This window comes from Babylonia areolata, chromosome 1, assembly GCF_041734735.1.
Source record: "Babylonia areolata isolate BAREFJ2019XMU chromosome 1, ASM4173473v1, whole genome shotgun sequence".
Lineage (NCBI taxonomy): Eukaryota > Metazoa > Mollusca > Gastropoda > Neogastropoda > Buccinidae > Babylonia > Babylonia areolata.
The window spans coordinates 80,648,674-80,668,982 of NC_134876.1; the positions used below are offsets into that span (position 1 = coordinate 80,648,674).

At 43.5% G+C, this 20,309-nt stretch overlaps 1 protein-coding gene across 1 annotated transcript in view; it reads left to right on the forward strand.

The window, feature by feature from the left end:
* The window catches only part of LOC143293789 (uncharacterized), a 24,950-nt gene extending 11,109 nt beyond the window's left edge, over positions 1–13,841 (forward strand). Inside the window, exons 2-5 of the mRNA XM_076605039.1 lie at positions 6,501–6,696; positions 8,335–8,483; positions 10,613–10,709; positions 13,325–13,841. Of these exons, the coding sequence (XP_076461154.1) occupies positions 6,501–6,696; positions 8,335–8,483; positions 10,613–10,709; positions 13,325–13,529 (647 nt within the window). The 3' untranslated portion in view covers positions 13,530–13,841. The remainder of the gene's footprint in view (positions 1–6,500; positions 6,697–8,334; positions 8,484–10,612; positions 10,710–13,324) is intronic.
* The last annotated feature ends 6,468 nt before the right edge of the window (positions 13,842–20,309 follow it).

Below are 20,309 nucleotides of genomic sequence, written 5' to 3' on the forward strand. Positions count from 1 at the left end.
CACACACATACACACACAGGGTCTACGCTTTTCCTGCACCTCACTTAGCCTACGCCTGTTGCCACCCGTCTGGTGTGGGACGTAGTCCGCCAGCAAGCACTGAACAGCCAGCCCAGTCCTGTGCCGGTCGCTTCAGCTGTCTCCGGGTGCGGCCTGTCCCCTTCATGTCTTTCACCAGGTTGTGGCACCACCGCGGGACTCTGTCCGTGTGCGCTACGTAGGCCCTGTATCATGCACCGGCCTCTTCTCCTTTTCCAAGCGAGGGCTTGTCCTGTGTGGTGCTGGATGAAGAAGGCTTGCTGGGCGTGTGGCTGATCCATTTCAATTTTCTTTGTGGAGGAGTTCTTCGGCAGGCTGCTGTCTGTCGTGTTCGCTTCCATAGTTCATCGTTGCTCATTCTGAAGAAAGAGAAACACCCGTAGGTGCTGGGGAGGACCCAGAGAAGCACTGTCTCCACCCGCCCTTGGAACAATCCTGCGCCACCCTTGGAGGCCTGCGCTGTGTTCAGGATGGGTGCAGGCACGCACAGGACACTGTGTCTCTCTCTTTCTCTCTCTCTCTCTCTCTCTCTCTCTTGGGGGTGAGTTCAGGTTCATGTACCAGAGAAGACGTGTTTTTTAGGAGCTCTCCAAACTTTCCAAGTTTTTTGTTAATTATTACGTCCTAAGTCATTTTTATTCAGCAAATGATGGATGGTGATGAACTAGAACTACCAGCGGATCCGAAGATGTCAAAATTGTTGGCATTACAAAAGGTTGACATTGAAAAATCGATAAAAGACATTTTGGATAAAAAGTTTTCAACATTCTCGCTTCAAATCTCGTCCAGCATCGACAGTGCAGTGCGAGAATTGAAAGAAGAAATACACGTGCTGCGTATGAAGTCTGATGCATTGGAGCAGGCAGTGAACACTTCGCTGACTGAAACGAACAACACAAAACAGAACCTGTTGAGACTGGAGGATGATATGACAAAACTCACATCGGACTTGGCAGCGAAAGTTGACAGACTGGAGCTATTTTCGCGCAGAGAAAACTTGAAGTTTTTTAACATTCCTCGTTACAGCAGTTATGAAAGCTATGACGACTGTGTCGCAGCGGTGTTGGAGGTGTTGGATGGTGTGGTGCCTGGCAAAGTGTGGACTCCCGACGACATTGTGCGGGCCCATCGCCTCAGTCGTTACAACGATTCCCGAGGAAGACCCCCGCCAATGATTGTCAAATTTACCAGATGGTCAGATAAAATGTCAGTTCTGACGACAGGAAAGGCGGCCCTGAGGAGAAAGAATATCACGGTTGCTGGGGACTTGACAGATAGACAACGAGAGACAATACAAGAACACAAACGACGAGGCATGCATGCCTACTACAGAGGGAGCCGTCTGGTGGTGGAGGAAGCAAGCAGAAGACGTGGTGACAGCCGCTGGCAGCAGCAGCAAGGTGTGGATGCAAAGGACCAGCGTTCCAGCTACCGCAACACCACGGCACGTAGCAGACAGGGAGAGGACCACTACCGGTGGAGGCAGGATGTCCGGCACGTCACAGTCAACGACTACGATGACGGGTATCCCTACTACAGCGACTTCGGAGACGGTGCTTGGGGTGACGGTCAGGAGTGGTATACCAGCCAGCAGCAGTACCAGGCGTACCCCCACTGGTTGTCGTCAATGCAGGCCTTTCCACCCGTTGCATCAAGGCCCCGCACTGTGACCAGCCTGACGACCTCACAGTATGACAGCACAGCCAGCGGACAGACAGGTGGTTCTCACCAGACAAAGGTACAGTGTGACAATACAGACAGCGGACAGACAGGTGGTTCTCACCAGACACAGGTACTGTGTGACAATACAGACAGTGGACAGACAGGTGGTTCTCACCAGACACAGGTACTGTGTGACAATACAGATCATACAAACAGCAGACAGACAAACAATCCTGTCCAAGAAGATTCCAGGTATGACGACACTAACAGACAGAAAGATATCTTACATACATCTGAACCGTCAGTTAACCCCACAACTGAAACTACAGAGCAGACGACGAGTACTGACACACAGGGTGAAGGACAAGACAAACAAGACGACGATGACGCAACACAGGCAGCACCACATAAGGAAGGAGCCTGCAAAGCTGGCACAGAGAATGACAATTTACAGACTGTACAAGACTCTGACGTGAGTGTACCTAACACTGATGTTTGTGCACACGATGGTGCATATGCAGCTGAAGAAGACACACAGTATCGTAAAGATCGCAATACAGACAGTACAGCAGACAGTACAGAAATCAATCACAAAACAAACAGTTCCCGTCCGCAGAATGACTGCGTTTACATGATTTCGGAACAGGGCAACACCACAGATCACAGACAGACAGATGACAGGACAGAATCAGCTGACAAACATAAACATGACCCTGCACTGGTGACACACACTGAAAAACAAACCACCCCACACGGTGACGTCATGACAAACTCTGCAGGCGAAGCGAAGCAGGCATCAGGGACGGCACGCAGAACAACACGTGCACAGTCCACAAAGACCAGAAGTCATTCTTGCACAAGCGGCACACCCAAACGCCAGTCCACACTTCATGAAACCACAGCCAGACACACACACAGGCAAGAGAACAACAAATAGGGATTCGGCCAGGCCTGTGTCGACAGAAATTTAAAATTTGTCACTTATAATATTGAAGGTTTATCACTTGTATATGATACTGATGTAAGATCTTATCTTTGTACTTTTGATTTCTGTCTTTTGGTTGAAACATTTGCGACAAAGTTCCCATCTCAATTATTTCCTGAGCATGACGTTTTTATTACTCCAGGAGTTCGTTTATCTGAGGGAGTAACTGCGCGTTTATCTGGTGGCCTGACACTGCTTGTGAAAAAGGAACTGTCTAAATATATAGAAAAAATATATGTAGAATATGACAATATTGTTGTTGTGAAAATATCACGCGAACTTTTTGCTTATGACTCGCCAGTCCTTTTGATCGGTTTGTATTTACCGCCCAGTTCATCTGATTACTATCGTGACACTGATATCAATAATGGGGTTGCAATCTTAGAACAATGTATGATGGACCTCACTGAAGCGTACGGTGATTGTCCATTTTTGCTGATGGGAGATTTCAACTCGCGTACAGGAGGAAAGAACATATGCAATGACAGCGTCAACCTTGGTATGGACCCCTTAGATGACGATGATGGAGAGACGACACGAACATCCAAGGACAAAGTTTGTAATGATTTTGGAAAGTATTTGTTAAATTTGTGTAAATGCTTTGATTTATGTATACTTAATGGCAGTATTGAAGGTGATGTTGATTTCGGTAACTACACATACATCTCACCGAGTGGATGTAGTGTTGTTGATTACTTTATTGTTTCCCATACCTTGCTAAAATTATGTAAACAGTTGAACGTATCACCAAGAATTGAGTCGAAACACATGCCTGTTGAACTTTATTGTGGAAACGTTACTTTTGAAACCGAGAAAAATGTGACAGCAAATGTTATAAGAATTGAAAAACTGAGATGGGATCCCGAAAAAGTAAACGACTTCCTTGGTAAATTGTCTGAAGCTGAATTCAAGAACAACTTGGAAAAGGCTACAAATCTAATTAACACTGATGTTAATGAAGCAATTAGTTGTGTTAACAAAGCATTGTATAATGCAAGCTCCTGTATGAAAAAAATAATCACTGTGGGGAGAGAAAAAACAGACTCTTGGTTTGATACTGAGTGCAAAGACTCAAAACGCGAACTCCGCCGAGATTTGCGTAAGTTGTATAACGTTAAAACAAAATGTAACAAGGCCAGAGCAAGAAGCGGTGGGAGGGAACACCAAGTTGGAGATGGCGGTAGCGAGGACAGCGTGCAGTTAGATGAGGAAAAAAGAGTGAGGGAACAATACAATCAAAAGCGAAGGGAATATAAAGAACTGTTAAGGATAAAGCGAAAGGCCCATCGTGAAAAAGTTGTGAAATCATTACATGAAAATATCAGTAATTCAAAAGAATTTTGGTGCAAGATAAAATCCTTAACAAATAAAGCTACGATAAGTAATTCTATCAGCAAGGACGAATGGTTCCAGCACTTCTCTGAAATCTTCCAATCAGATGTTTGTCAGGAAGTTGTAAATGAAAATGTTTTAAATCAGCCAGAAACACAACCTGGTGATGAACATGACCAGTATGATACTGATGTTCTTGAAAAAGACATAACTGAAGGCGAAGTATTCGCAGCTATTCGTGCTCTGAAAAACGGAAAAGCTGCAGGCCCCGATGGCATAATAGGGGAGGTTTTCAAACACGCAGCTCTTGTTATTGTGCCATTTCTGGTTATACTTTTCAACAAACTGTTCACCTCAGGTATATATCCATCCCAGTGGACAGAAGCGGTTATTCAGCCACTTCACAAGAAAGGTGATAAGAACTCTCCCGACAATTATAGGGGTATATCCCTTTTGAATGTTTGCAGTAAACTTTATAGCCACATTTTAAACCAACGACTTAGTAAGTGGATTGAAGAGAACAGTGTTATAAATGAAAGTCAGGCAGGTTTTAGGAAGAAATACAGTACAATCGATCATGTCTTTACTCTGTTTGCATTGGTTCAAAAACAACTGTCTTATCATAAGAAATTATATGTCGCATTCATAGATTTTAGAAAAGCATTTGATTCAGTTGTACGAATAAATTTGTGGAATGTCCTTGAAAAAAGAGGTATACACGGAAAAATGTATAATGCAATAACTAGCATGTATCATGTTGTGAAAGCCAGAGTTAGAGCAGGCGGTGAATTAAGTAATGCTTTCATGTGTCCCACAGGCCTTAAACAAGGTGAAGTGTGCAGTCCTGTCTTATTTTCTTTATTTATCAACGAACTAGCATCTGATATTATTAACAAAGGAAAGCATGGTGTTCAGCTGATACCTGATGTACTAGAAATACTTATTCTTATGTTTGCTGATGACATAATTCTGATATCTGACTCTGTAACTGGTCTGCAAAATCAGCTGAATGTGCTATATGATACGGCCATGAATCTTGGCTTGATTGTGAACCTTGACAAGTCTAACGTTGTTGTGTTTAGAAATGGTGGGTACTTATCGGAAAATGAAAGGTGGTTTTATGGAAAAGCAAAAATGACAGTTGTAAACATGTATAAGTATCTAGGTGTCATTTTGTCAACAAAACTAACTTTTTCCCATACATTACATGATATGGCTGGCAGGGCAAAAAAGGGGGTGATTAGTATTTTCATGTTATTCCGATCAGTTGGTGAAAAATGCCCAAAAATATTTTTTAAACTATTTGATGCGCAAATTCAACCAATGCTTAGTTACGGGGCGGAAGTTTGGGGTCTGATTGCAAATCTTGATGTAATAGAGAAAGTGCATACATTTGCGCTAAAACGGTTCTTGAATGTGAGTGTTAGAACACCAAATGCAATGGTTTATGGTGAACTGGGCAGATTTCCCTTGTATATTAATATATACTTGAGGTGCATCAAGTACTGGCTAAGAATTGTCAAAATGCCAGAACATCGGTTACCACTGAAAGCATATAAAATGTTACTATTTATCCATCAGCAGAATCGGAATACATGGGCCACATCTGTTTGTTTCTTGTTACATAAATATGGATTTCAGGAGGTTTGGGAGAATCAGGGGGTGGGAAATGAAAAAGAATTTCTAAGCACATTAAAAAACAGACTGGTAAATGAATACAAAGAACGTTGGTCTTTACAGCTATCAGACAGTGAGCGTTTCTCACTATATCGTACTTTTAAAAGTAGTCTTGTACTATCACCATTTTTGTTGGAGCTGAAACATATTCAAGCCAGAATTAGCTTAACACGTTTACGACTTGGTGTGTCACAACTCAATACACATAAATTACGTTTTAAACGTAATGTAACAGATGATGAGCTGTCTTGTCCTTTTTGTGATTTTCAGAAAGAAACAGAAGTTCACTTTGTGTTACAATGCCCTCAATATGCTGACCTGAGACAACAGTATATCCCCTCTAAGTATTATAATACTCCGTCCTTGTTTAATATGACATTGCTTTTTGCAAGTGAAAACAAATCATTGGTTATGCGCTTGGCTATATTCCTAGACAAAGCTTTGAAAGTTCGTTGCTTATAGTGTTATGTTTGTGTTGCGCCTATGCATTTACCTGTAACCACCCCTATTGACATGGGCCAATGGCCTTTTCATTAAAACATTTCAGTGTTCAGTGTTCAGTGTTCTCTCTCTCTTGATTCTCTGTCTCTCTCTCTCTCTTTTGATTCTCTCTCTCTCTCTCTCTCTCTCTCTCTCTCTCTCTCTCTCTCTCTCTCTCTAATCGCGTTGGGTTACGCTGCTGATCAGGCAGATTGCTTAGCAGATGTGGTGTAGCATATATATTGATATTTCCCGAACGCAGTGACGCCTCCTTGAGTAACTGAACTGAACAGAACTGAGTCTTTTTTTTGTGCTTTCTCTGCAGGCACGTGCAGCGCGCAGAGCCTGGGTCTGTTCTCGGACTGTGCCCGGCAGCAGAACATCATCGGCCAGTGCAGCGACGCGCACCTGTTCTACCTGCACAAGGTCAGCGCCGCTCAGGTGAAGGACCTACAGCGGGTCTCCGAGATCGACGACCCGTCCTTCCTGCTGGAGAAGTTCCACCTGGACAGCATCTGCAAGTGTGTGTGTGTGTGTGTGTGTGTGTGTTGGGTATGGGTGGGTGGGTGTGCGTGTTTGTGTGTGTGTGTGTGTGCGTGCGTGTGTGTGTGTGGGGGGGGGGCGGAGGGGTTGAGGTTTGGGGGGATGTTAGGGAGGGGTGGTAGTTGTGTGTGTGTGTGTGTGTGTAATGGGTATGTATGTGTGTGAGCGAGCGTGTGTGTGTTTGTGCGTGTGTATGGATGTGTGTGCGAGAGAAAGAGAAAGAGCGTGCGTTTCTGCGTATGTGTGTGTGCGTGTCCGTGCCAGTGTGTATGCATGTGTGTGTGTAGGGGGTGGGGGGGTGTGTGCGTGCATGCGTGCATGTGTGTATGTGTGTGTGAATTTATTGTGCTTTGATCCTTTGTCTTACCATAACGTTTTTCTTGTGAAGCGCATGGAGGTCTACATTATAATGGAAGAGTGCGCTGTGGAAATGAAATCATAGTTGTCATTTGTTGGAGCAGTAGTCCATCTCTACCGCGGCTCGTAATGGTAGTAATATTAGAATTCAATTTCCGTTGAAGCAAACTGACAGTCCAAAGCTGCCAACGAAGTGATGAGGTCAGGGGTGGGTGGGAGGGGGGGGGGGGGGATAAGAAAGAACAAAAAACGAGAAGTCATAAAACAACTAGTGTTTACGCATTGCCACAGGGGATTTTCTAGGAAAAAGGGGAATACCCACACAGCTCGGTTCTCTTCTGTGACTTAGCGTTGTCGGGCAAACGGGCACTGACACAGCCAAAGTGTGTTGTACTGCAACCTTTGTCACAGTCTGTGTAGATCTTTTAAAAGTTTTAACAACCACCAATACCACCACTATCCTCCACACACAAAACACACACACACACACACACACACACGAGAGAGAGAGAGAGAGAGAGAGAGAGAGAGACTATGTATACATATGCTTAAAGGAACCAGCAGGGAAAAAAACCAACAGCAAAGTAACAAACAAACAAAAATTGGATTGGATGTCCAAAACCATTGCAGAGTCGACGTAAGAAGAAGGATAAAGGTGGTTTGGACTTCACTATGATCGTACGACGTGTATGCGTGTGTGCACGCGTGCATGTGTGTGAGCGCTTGTGTGTGCGCGAGCGCGTATATGTGCGCGCGCGCATGCTGACACGCTTACATTTGTGTGAACGCGTGCGAGGAGGTTTTTTATCCTGTCAATATATACAGCATGCTGTACGTGCCTGAACGAGTTATCACCAGTTTTTTTACTCACTTGTGCAAACAAAGTGAGTATGTTTTTACCCGGTGTTCGGTTGTGTGTGTGTGTGTGGTAAACTTTAATTATTTGCTGTTGTTGTTCTTTCAGTCTTCAAGGCCTGTCCAGCACCTTTGGTTTATGCAGCTGTCCACCTACAGAGCCCCCTTCCCCCATCCCTCGCCTCACAATGTTTCCCCAAGCAGATATGGAGTTGGACAAGCGAACTTTTCTTTAATCAGTCTGCACGCTTTTACACTTCTTTGACACACACTGCAACCTTTTTTCCCGTAGCAAATGTGGAGAAGCGTACTTTTTTTCTTCATTTAATCAGTCCGCACGTTTTTATACCTCCTTGACACTGAAACTTTTTTCTTTTCTTTTTTTTTTCTCTTTTTTTTCCCAGCGAAACGATGCACCTGCAGCAGTACTACCTGTGTGTGTACGCCAACCTGACCGGGTGCCTGCAGCAGGCCAACAGCACCCGAGCCAAGGACCCCCCTGTACCCGCCACCATCTCCAGGGGTATTGGGCACCTGTGTGACAGTAGAGACGGTGAGCGCTGGGGGTGTAGTTGAATGATATGGATACTTATATAGCGCCTATCCTCAGTCGGAGACCAAGACCAAGCTCTGAAAGTGCTTTTCAAACACGGGGTCATTTGCACAACAGGCTGCCTACCTGGGTAGATCGACTGACGGCTGCCATTGGGCGCTTATCATTCGTTTCCAGTGTCATTCAGATTTCAGGCACGCACACATACACACTCAGACAGACATGTAAGATTTTACGTGTTGTGATTGGTGTGGTGTGGGTGATCTTGTGTTGGTGGTGGTGGTCGGTTTGGTGTGAGTGATAATGTTGCGGGTGTTGGTGATTATCGGGTGGTGATGAGGTGGGTGAGAAAGTGGGTCTTGGTGGTGGATATAATGTGGTAGTGATGTGGCGTTGGTGATAATGTGGTGGTGTTTGTGGGTGATAATGTGTTGGGTGTGGTGTAAGTGATAATTTGGTGGGTATGGTGTTTCTTATCTTTGGTGGTGATGGTTTTTGTGATCTATGGTGAGTGGTGTTGGTGATAATGTGGTGGGTGTGATGTTAGTGATATGTGGTGTTAGTGATAATGTGGTGGGTGTGGTGTTGGTGATAATGTGGTGGGTGTGGTGTTTGTGATCTTTGGTGGGTGTGGTGTTGGAGATAATGTGGTGTTAGTGATAATGTGGTGGGTGTGGTGTTAGCGATAATGTGGTGGGTGTGGTGTTTGTGATCTATGGTGAGTGTGGCGTTGGTGATAATGTACTGGGTGTGGTGTTGGTGATTATGTGGTGTTGATGATAATGTAGTGGGTGTGGTTTTGGTGACAATGTAGTGGGTGTGGTGTTGGTGATGATGTAGTGGGTTTGGTTTTGGTGATAATGTGGTGGGTGTGGTGTTGGTGATAATGTGGTGGGTGTAGTGTTAGTGATAATGTGGTGGGTATGGTGTGGGTGATAATGTGTGGGTGATAATGTGGTGGGTGTGGTGTTGGTGATAATGTGGTGGGTATGGTGTTGGTGATAATGTGATGGGTGTGGTATTTGTGATAATGTGGTGTTGGTGATAATGTAGTGTTGGCGATAATGTGGTGGGTGTGGTGTTGGTGATAATGTAGTGTTAGTGATAATGTGGTGGGTGTGTTGTTGGTGATAATGTAGTGTTAGTGATAATGTGGTGGGTGTGGTGTTGGTGATAATTTAGTGATAATGTGGTGGGTGTGGTGTTGGTGATACTGTGGGGTTTGTGATAATGTGGTGGGTGTGGTGTTGATGATAATGTTGTGGTCTCGTTGTTGCTGCTGCAGCATGATGAAGCATTTGCAGTGAAAGTATCCCTTTACCTTAAGATTAAATTTTTTTTAAACCATTTCAAAATGTTTGCACAACATTGATCGATCTTGTTATATGACAGTTTTAATGTTTATTTACTCCTTTGTTTACAAACAAAACAATACATTTGATATTGACACGCGAAAAAATAATTAATGGATAAAACCTTCAATTTTCAATTAAAAAGCAGCAAACTGACCAATATATTGAGATCTAAACGTGAGTGTGCGCAATATTTCACTCACGAGTCGCGGCAAAGGTTTGAGCAGCACTATTTATCATGCGACACGAACAGACATTACCGGTAAACAGCACTTACCAAGACACATCGTTTAATGGTATGAGTTTCAGTTTTAGTAGCTCAAGGAGGCGTCACTGCGTTCGGACAAATCCATATACGCTGCACCACATCTGCCAAGCAGATGCCTGACCAGCAGCGTAATAACCCAACGCGCTTAGTCAGGCCTTGAGAAAAAAAAAGAATAAATAGTAGATAAGCTTACATAAATAAATAAATAGATAAATAATAATTATGATATAAAAAAGGGTAGTAGTAATGATAATAATAATAAAATAATAATAATAATAATTAATAGATAAATAAATAAGACAACAATGATGATAAATAAGCAAATAAATGTAAAACATGAAGACACACATTCACACATACACCCACACATGCATAACAGATATGCACCAAACATGCAGTTTCACAGATATGAAAGCACAGTCAAATACATATAAACGTACATGAGCGTTAATGGTATGAAGAATGTGATTCAAATGATGGAAACAGGCCCATTTGTCTTTCACCTGCAGATCTGAACAAGACGTGTCTGGAACTGAAGGCGACAGATGTGAAAACCTGCTTCGCTACTTTCACAGGGGAATCGGACATGTCCGGTGATCAGTGCGCGTAAGTGGTAGTTATCTTTGTGAGTGTGTGAATAGAATAGAATAGAACATTTTATTGTCATAAAACCATAAGGTTTATAAGACACTGTAAAACATAAATATGAGCATATGAAGATAAGAAACATTCGTGAACAACGTTCGCCAGCCTTGGCTGTAATCCTTTTAGTAGGATCAGTACACTAGGCTTGGCATTTTGGACGACATATATATCGATTTGGAATCTGTGTCTGTAAGTATTGTATTTTACACAATATTGTCTAAAAGGTGGACCTCGTCTTCTAAACTGTTACAGGTATCACACAGTCTTTGTTCTTTCGGTGTGGTTGTTGTTGTTGTTTTTTATATCTTCCCTGTTCGATTTGTTAGTCACGGGTGCTGATTCGTAACATAGTCAGTGCTTTCCTGTGTTGTGCATTTGCTGTATTTTTTTTAAAATATGGTTCAATTTCATAATTTGTCAGAGCGTTCTTGTAAAATTCTAATTTAGATGAACTGTTTTGTTCCTGTTTCCAAAATTTTACATATTCATTTTTAAGCTTCTTGGACATAGCAAACTTCAATCTTTTAATGCTACAAGTGAACAGATTTTTCCAAACATGATCTAATCCAGTGCTAGTTAATACATTTCTTATGAAAAGTAGCCACTGAACATTTTTGTTTGTTTGACGACGCATGCATTTATATGTTGTGTATACAAGTGAAGTTGAGGAAGCTCTTTATGTGTATCCAACAGCCAATAACTTGACATATTATATTTAGGCTTATTGGGAATCTTCTTCATTCTCCAAATAGGGGAGAACCATTGCTGTTTTATGTACCCCCATTTTTTTTTTTTTTTTTTACAAAACTTGACATGAAGTCTTTAATGTGGAAATTTGTTGAAAAGAAACGTGTTTGTGTGTGTGTGTGTGTGCGCGCGCGCGCGCGTGCGGGTGTGTGTGTGTAAGAGAGAGAGAAAAAAAATCCTGCGAACAAAGGGAGCCACATGGATACCATGATAATGAGAATGACACGTCACGCGAAAAACCAGTGCCCAGCAAGAGAAAGGGGGCTCAAAAGCTTCAAGACTAAAAGAGACAGAAACAGAGAGATTTTTTTTTCCTACACTATAAGAGTGCAATGGCTTACACACATGGGTATTTGCAACACTCTCTCTTGTACCGAGCTTTGTATAACAAGGAACACTTCTCGATGGGCTGTTCGCGAGGGGCAGCCGGGTCCGGCGGGCAGTGTCCAGCCTATGGTGTTGGCTGCCCGGCCACCCCAGCATCCCATGCAGCCCCTTGTACATTGAGCCTACATTGTGGGTTTCGTGGCTTTTTGCGATACTCGTTCAGCTTCAGCGGCAGAAATTCTAATTTTATGTCGTTACACTTTAAAATGTTTCAATTATCATCACTCAACCAAAAAAGGCGGAGGAGGAGGGTGGAGAGTTGGGGGGTGGGGGGGGGGGTTCAGGGGGGACTGGCAAGGTGGCAAACGCGCTAATGGCCGGAGTGGAGGATGGGTGGAAGGGAGGGGGTTGCAGGGGAGAAGGATGAGCAGGAAGTTGGAGAGTAATGTCCCGTTGAGGGCCGTCCAGTTTCAGTTTCAAGGAGGTGTCAGATCGTGCGGACTGATCCATATACGCTACACCACATCTGCTGTGATGTGTTAACAATTTTGTTTTAGTTTTCAAAAAAAATGAGCTCATTCCTGACCTTTGCATAAACGCAACGCGCTAGTTAGGTCTTGAGAGCCTATCCAAGGTAGTGCTGAATAATCTCATAAAAACGAAACAGTGATGTGATAAAATATGTGACATATATAAATGAATAGATACGTTAAAGTATAATAAAGTGACAGTGGCATTTGACACAAATGATAGTATGGTTCATCAGCCGTTATGTTAAAATAGAAGAGCAACGCGTGAGCACAGTATAAGTTTTGAACTTGTTGATGCTTCTTTGTCTTTGCTTGCATTGTAATCACGTGTACTGTTGAACAGTTAAAGATTATTTGAATGAATGAATGATATGGGCACTTTCTTTTGCTTGTATTGTAATCATGTGTACTGTTGAACAGTTAAAGATTATTTGAATGAATGAATGAATGATATGGGCACTTTCTTTTGCTTGTATTGTAATCATGTGTACTGCTGAACAGTAAAAGATATTTGAATGAATGAATGATATGGGCACTTTCTTTTGCTTGCATTGTAATCGTGTGTACTGTTGAACAGTTAAAGATTATTTGAATGAATGAATGATATGGGCACTTTCTTTTGCTTGTATTGTAATCATGTGTACTGTTTAACAGTTAAAGATTATTTGAATGAATGAATGAATGAATGAATGATATGGGCACTTTCTTTTGCTTGTAATCATGTGTACTGTTGAACAGTTAAAGATTATTTGAATGAATGAATGATATGGGCACTTTCTTTTGCCTGTATTGTAATCATGTGTACTGCTGAACAGTAAAAGATATTTGAATGAATGAATGATATGGGTACTTACATAGCGCCTGTCGGAGAGCAAGCTCTGAGCGGTTTAAACCAAAGTGACAGATACGTAAAGCCCGTGCTCCCAGACTGACCACATCCTCCCTCCCTCCCTCCCTCCCACGTGTGTCCAGGGCTTACGAGGCTCTGGTCCGGTGCACGGAAAAGGTGAGGGTCTGCATCGGAGGGGACGTTGTCAAGGACTTCGTCGTCAGTGCCCGACCTAACGGCTGTCAGGCCACGGGTGCCGCGATGCCCGTGCTGATGACCTCTGTCCAATCCGGGCTGCTGATGTCCGCTCTGCTGCTGGGCTGCCTTGTCTTCGTCCTGCGTCTGTGAGAGGTTTTCATGAGGAAAGCTGGGTGTTACCTACAGTGTGTGTGTGTGTGTGTGTGTGTGTGTGTGTGTGTGTGTGTGTTGAGTGTGAGAGGTTTAGTTGCTTTGAATTGGTGCTGTCTTCTTCTTTTTTCCCACGCACGCGAAGCAGGCGGTAAAAGCAAGATGAATGAATAACTCGGTAGTTGAATGGTGCGAGGTGAATAATGAACATCGAAGAGAATGTTTTGATTAAAGAGCGTTTTTTTTTTTTTTAGGGTGATGCTGAAATTCCATTGTGAGAGACTTGTTTTGTTTTGTTGTTGTTGTTGTTTTGTTGTTGTTGTTTTTTTTGTTTGTTTTTTTTTTGGGGGGGGGGGGTTAAGTGCACTTTTCTTTATTTCGTCTATTCTTTCTTTCTTTCTTTCTTTCTTTCTTCTTCCTCCTCCTCCTCCTCCTCCTCCTCCTTCTTCTTCTTCTTCTTCTTCTTCGTCTTCTTCTTCTTCTTCTTCGTCTTCTTCTTCTTCCTTTTATGAGAATATTTCTTAACTCCTTGAGGGGGAGGGGCTACGGGTTCATGCAACCATGCACGCGCATATATGCGTGTGTTGATATATTTTCGTTGTTTTATGTTTGTCTTTTTTGTACAAGTTACTGAGTATACCTTCTATTCATTTTTATGCAATGTACATATGAAAGCTGCCCAATCTGAACATTGATTAGTTCTAAAAAAAAATTATGCTTAGCTGATTTTGCTACATTCATTTCATTTTGCTACATCCTCTTCTGTTACGATGTTTCCCCAGTGTCGCTGATGTATACTTTGGTGTTTAAAGGAAGAAAAAGAAAAGAAAAGAAAAAAGAACAGAGAAGACTACTAAAGAACAAAGACAGTACTGTGACTGAGAGGAAAGGGGCAAAGGTTTCATCTCATGCCTAGGTCTGCCCAGTGGTAATGGTGACGATGCGGCTGATTGGCTGGCTGTGGTTCCTCCACACCATCTTCTTTACCCTCAAGCACCACCCGATGAAGGGCAGCTGCTTTCTTGTCCAGCGGTAAGAGACCGGTGTTTCCTGGCAGAGGAAGAAGCAGCCAAGACAGACACGCGCCATTGTCAAAGCAGAGGCCCGTTTGGCAGAACCACCGATGTTTGTCCGCTTTTCATGTAAGCTCGCAACATTCAGGTTTACATCGAAAAAAATGATCTGGTGATTTGGCCGACGGTGATATCCATGCCTGGAGAGACAGAGATCAAGTTCTATCTTATGAAAACACACAGCAGCACAGCTTTACCGGTTTCTCTTTCATGGAGGAGGGCTGTGTCAGCGTTCGGACTTGTCCATATACGCTGTACCATATTAGCTAATTCCTCTGGTCAAAGCAGAGTGTTGTTTTTTATACACCAGATGCCTGATCTACCTATAAAGTATAATAGACCCAACTCGTTGTTCAGACCTTGAAAGCGGTTTGTGACTTAATTGCTATCGGTTGTACTCGTTTGAACATGACTGTGTATTATAAATTAACTTGTGTCATTTTGCGGAGATTGTACATTGCTGGACTCCGCATCCCAGCCAGGTTCTCAGCCAGTATTGTAGCATGTCGATTTACGTACTTTGGTGTATGGATACACGCCAGTCTTAGTCTTTTGTGAAACTAGGAGGCAAGATTGCACAGGCTCTTAGAGCTGCAGCCTTGGGGGGCTGATTGGCCTTTGGGAACCATCCCAACGCCGACAGTCCTAAAACCCTCTTGGCCGAGAGAGTGGGGATGTGTAACCTGGGCAAGACATGCTCCGCTATCATCCGATTCTAGCCCAGGTGGTTGGAACAGAGTTGCCTCCTCTGCTGTTTTGATGGTCAGAGTCGGACACAACTATCATTCATGAGCCAGTGCGGAACAGGCGTCGCTGCTGCTTCGTCCATTGATATGCGAAGCGTTTGTCTGCACCATTTTTTATCTGTGGTTGTTTTTCCATTCACTACGTTTTGGTGACGGAACCGTCTGTGTGCTCGGTGACGTCTTCTTTCTGTGGTGTTTACGTCTTCTGTCTGTGGTGATTACGTCTTTCTGTAGTGATTACGTCTTTCTTCTTTATGTGGTGATTACGTCTTTCTTCTTTCTGTAGTGATTACGTCTTCTTTCTGTGGTGATTACATCTTTCTGTGGTGATTACGTCTGTCTTCTTTCTGTAGTGATTACGTCTTCTTTCTGTGGTGATTACGTCTTCTTTCTGTAGTGATTATGTCTTCTTTCTGTGGTGATTGCGTCTTTCTGTAGTGATTACGTCTTTCTTCTTTCTGTGGTGATTACGTCTTCTTTCTGTGGTGATTACGTCTTCTTTCTGTAGTGATTACGTCTTCTTTCTGTGGTGATTACGTCTGTCTTCTTTCTGTAGTGATTACGTCTTCTTTCTGTGGTGATTACGTCTGTCTTCTTTCTGTGGTGATTACGTCTTCTTTCTGTAGTGATTACGTTTTTCTCCTTTCTGTGGTGATTACGTCTTTCTTCTTTCTGTAGTGATTACGTCTTTCTTCTTTCTGTGGTGATTATGTCTTTCTTCTTTCTGTAGTGATTACGTCTTCTTTCTGTGGTGATTACGTCTTCTTTCTGTGGTGATTACGCCTCCATATCGCTTTCAGAAGGGCAAAGAGGGGGGCTGGTTTGTACTGCCAACCCGGGGAATCGAACTCAAAACTTTTTGAAAGCAGACCTGCAAATAATGGTAAGCTGGACTGCACGAAGATGGACCACATGCTGCCGTACCGCCAGAAGTCGGTCTGTTCAGATGGGGACACGAAGGGGCATTGTTCGTGTCCGAGAACCTGTATTGTGCAAATGCGTTGTCGGTGTTGTTTTCTCTCCAAAAGAACCATGTGTAGATGCCCGACTAAGTCAGTGAATAGGAATATCAAACAAGGCCTTTTGTCTTTTTCAGAATAGCAACACCTTTTCTTTGCCGTGGTTCGAATCGCGTGCTTTTGTTTTGTGAAGTGTAACAGTTCTTCTTCCTTGTTGATGTATCTACTTTTCGCATCACCCATGTTCCAAGGAGACATAAATTTGATTCCAGCTTTGGGGAAATCAGAAGACTGCATGCTGTTGTCGATCCTTTCGTTGCAGTGCCTCTTTTGTGCTCGCCGTGATAATTCATTTCATTCATTTTGCCCATCGCTCCTGGTGGAGCATAGGCCATCGACGACCCCTCGCCATCGCACTCTGTTCTGGGTTGTTCTGGCCATTCCAGTCCAGCTGCTTCAGCTCTGCCTCGGTATCTCGCCTCCAGCTGTTGCGATGCCGGCCTCTCTTCCTCTTTCCCTGCGGGTTCCAAGTCAGGGCTTGGCGTGTGATGCTGGACGCTGGCTTCCTGAGGGTGTGTCCGATCCAGCCCCACTTCCTCCGCAGTATCTGCTTGGCCACTGGTTCCTTCGCCGTGATAATGCTTATTCGTTTTTCGTACTGGAATGTCGCTCTTTTTGATATGTAGCTGTCATTGTCTGCCTTCCATCCTTGGGTGAATCATCAATGAAATATTGCTAGTACAGGGATTTTTCATCTTCTTGAAATGGAACAAAACCGTCTGTTGTTGGTGATGTTTTTTTTTAAAGTGAAGTATCGCCAGATCATGACCATTAGCTGCTTGAAATAGTTTTGGCATGTTCATTTTCATTTTGCTCCTTTTTCTTCTTTTTTTAAATAACAATAATAACCAGAATTTTGATGTTCTGAAAATCAACCTTATTTCTTACTTTCAGTTTGCTCTTTTGATTGTTGATATCTGCCTTTATTACTTTAAAAAAAATATTTAAAGAGAGTCTGCCTAATAGTTCTATTGCTGTTTACTTTTTGTGATTCAATGAGAGAAACGTATGCTGTGTTTGTTTTTCTTTTCTAAATTGGTTTGAATGAAAATGGAGGGTACGTTCTGAACATACTTTAACATACCTATGTCTGTCTGTCTGTCTGTCTGTCTGTCTGTCTGTCTGTCCATCTCTCTGTCTGTCTGTCTGTCTGTCTGTCTGTCTGTCCATCTCTCTCTCTCTCTCTCTCTCTCTCTCTCTCTCTCTCTGCGCACGTGAGTGAGGATGAGAGAGATCTGTGGACTGGAGTACCAAGGTCACAGATCCCTCGATCTGTGGGTGCTGGATATCCACCAGTGTAACTGAGCGCATAACCATTTTCAATAGAAAAAAACAACCTTCTCAGCAGGAATGTGCGCACATAATTATGCAAAAAACACTCGTCTCGCAGTTGCGAACTCTTTCTCTCCATGATAACCTTCATGGGAGGTAATCATTCATAATTGGGTGACGAAATGTTGGACAGTTCTGTCCCATAGTACGTTTTTTGCCTGCACAGTCTCGCTCTCCACCACATCATCCTTGTTCAGTTATTGCATTATATATATTGGGTTTTTTTCACCATTGGACTGATATATTAAAGATGTGTGTGGGAGGGAATCAGTGATATGTGTACAACAACATGTTGGAGAGCTATATGTCCCATTGTACCATAATCGTCTGCACAATTTTCGCCGAGCTCTCAGTGACAAAATTCATATAATTCACATCACTTTACTTTCCTGTTTGACTGAAAATTCTATTTAAAATGCAAAAATTCACCACCACCACCACCACCACCCGCCTCCCACCCATCGGAATGTAGCCGCTTTTTTTCTTTTTTAATTGTTTCTTTCATTTTTTTAAATTGTGTGTGGTGTTAAGTTTCAAGACGTCAAAGCGTGTGGACATATCAATATACGCGAAAACACATAAATAAATAAATAAGGAGCAGATGCCTGGCCCTCGCAAAAACTCAACATACTGGACAGCCTTTGTGGTGTTAGATTAACGATAAAGTGCATTACTGAATGAGCAATTTCGAAAACTCGGTGAAGAAAAAAATACGTATCATGAACAAAAAAGCAACAACAAAAACCACTGCTCGTGGGACCAGTGATAAAGGGATAAGAATACCATTCCGTTTCCCCATGCGCAACGTTCTGACTCCACTGTCCACAGTCTGACGATTGACTTCTGGAGAGTTCCGCGGCCATCTTGGATCTTGCGCATGCGCATCTAATTTGTATTTGCCAAAAGCAATCTACATAGGCAAAAGCAGCGAACATGTACTGTCTGTCTGTCGTCCATTTCTTCAGTTGATAGCCTCCATTGCTGCATCCAAACTCTGTACAATGAAGTGCCATCGTATGCACAATGTATATGTATACGTTTGTTTTTTTCCTGCCCCATCATCTGCACCGTTTCAGTGGCATTACTCACACGCCGCTCATTTAGATTCCCCCATACACGGCTACACCCGGGTTCGTCCGTCACAGTTCCAGCGTTGGCAGTCCGCAGGAAACCATCGATGTTAGGTCGCCAGCAGGCCACACACTAGAGGAGACCCTGCACTGCTGCTGAGTCACTTCGGTGGTGTCCAGTGGTGCCTGTTCTGACTTAACGTACTTAGGACACTACCTACGAACCCCCCCTACTAACAACAATAATGGCTTAGTCGCGGAGCCAGACTGAGTGAGCGTCCCTCCCAGAGTGGAGACCGCCACCACGTCCCTCAAACAACAGCCCACCCATGAATCTGTCGACACTGACGACACTGACAGGACTCACCCCAAGCACGGAAGAGGAGGGGTATCGAAACTGAGGTCACCATGAGAGCAGGGCGTGAAAGGCCACAGACTTTGAAACTGTTTTGTTTATATTGATGATAATGAAGGAAGAGGATGACGATGTTGCTATAGAGGTCCATTTTGGTTTGGGACTGCGTGACAAGGCTGTACTGTACGCTTTCTGTCATGATGATATCCCGGCGTTAACCAGGCACGAGAGATACAGACACTTGTAGTGTTGGTGAGGTAATTAGAGCAACACACCCAAAGACGCATCCGTGAAGTGGGCGACACTCGACTGTGTGGTCCCAGTCTCCCCATTTATGCCCATAGCACACTCAACTGAGGGTAGGGGCCGGCCGCAGGCCGAAAAAAACACCTCCTCTGGGATTCGAACTTGCGTCCTCCCAGACGTCAGTCCGCGACGCTAACCACTTCGCCACGGCGGCTGGTGTGTGTAAGTGTGTGTATATATATATATATATATATATATATATATATATATGTGTGTGTGTGTGTGTGCGTGTGTGTGTGTGTACATATATATACAATTTCGGAGAGCCAGTTCACTTCTGGAGCACAAATCATGTGACGTTCCTCTGTAAGTCATATAAGCACGGAACTCTCCAGCGGTTTATTATATATGGATCATATCGTGAGAAATGCCTTGACTTTGACAGCGAACACGAGGAGTTGTTTTAATCTTCAGTTCGCGATCTGTCCGAAAAAATGTACAGACTGTGTCTGATGATAAAGACTAGATTTTTTTTTTAAATATGATTTTCCTTCTCTTCAGAAATGAAAATAGCAGAACAGAAGATTGTGGCCTATCTTATTCGGCGCTCACGTGCACGGCGGCATCCCGCGCCAGTGACTGTCACACTGTCTGGCAGTTTGAACGATTTTTCTACCTCCCACCCACATCCTTCAGTTTTCCTAACGACCACCCCCCTCCCTCTCTCTGCTCTCATCACCTGTGTCTTCTCCATGATATTATTCTCAGGCTGTCCTCTTCACTCCACCAACGCCGCCACCACCCCTTCCTACTCTTCCCATTCTCATCCACACCCACTTTTATTCTGCCCTCTCATCCATTCTCCAAACCCATATTATGAGAGGGTTGGGGCTGTGCTGAACTGACTGAATGCTTACGTGTCTAAATCACCTTGTAGTG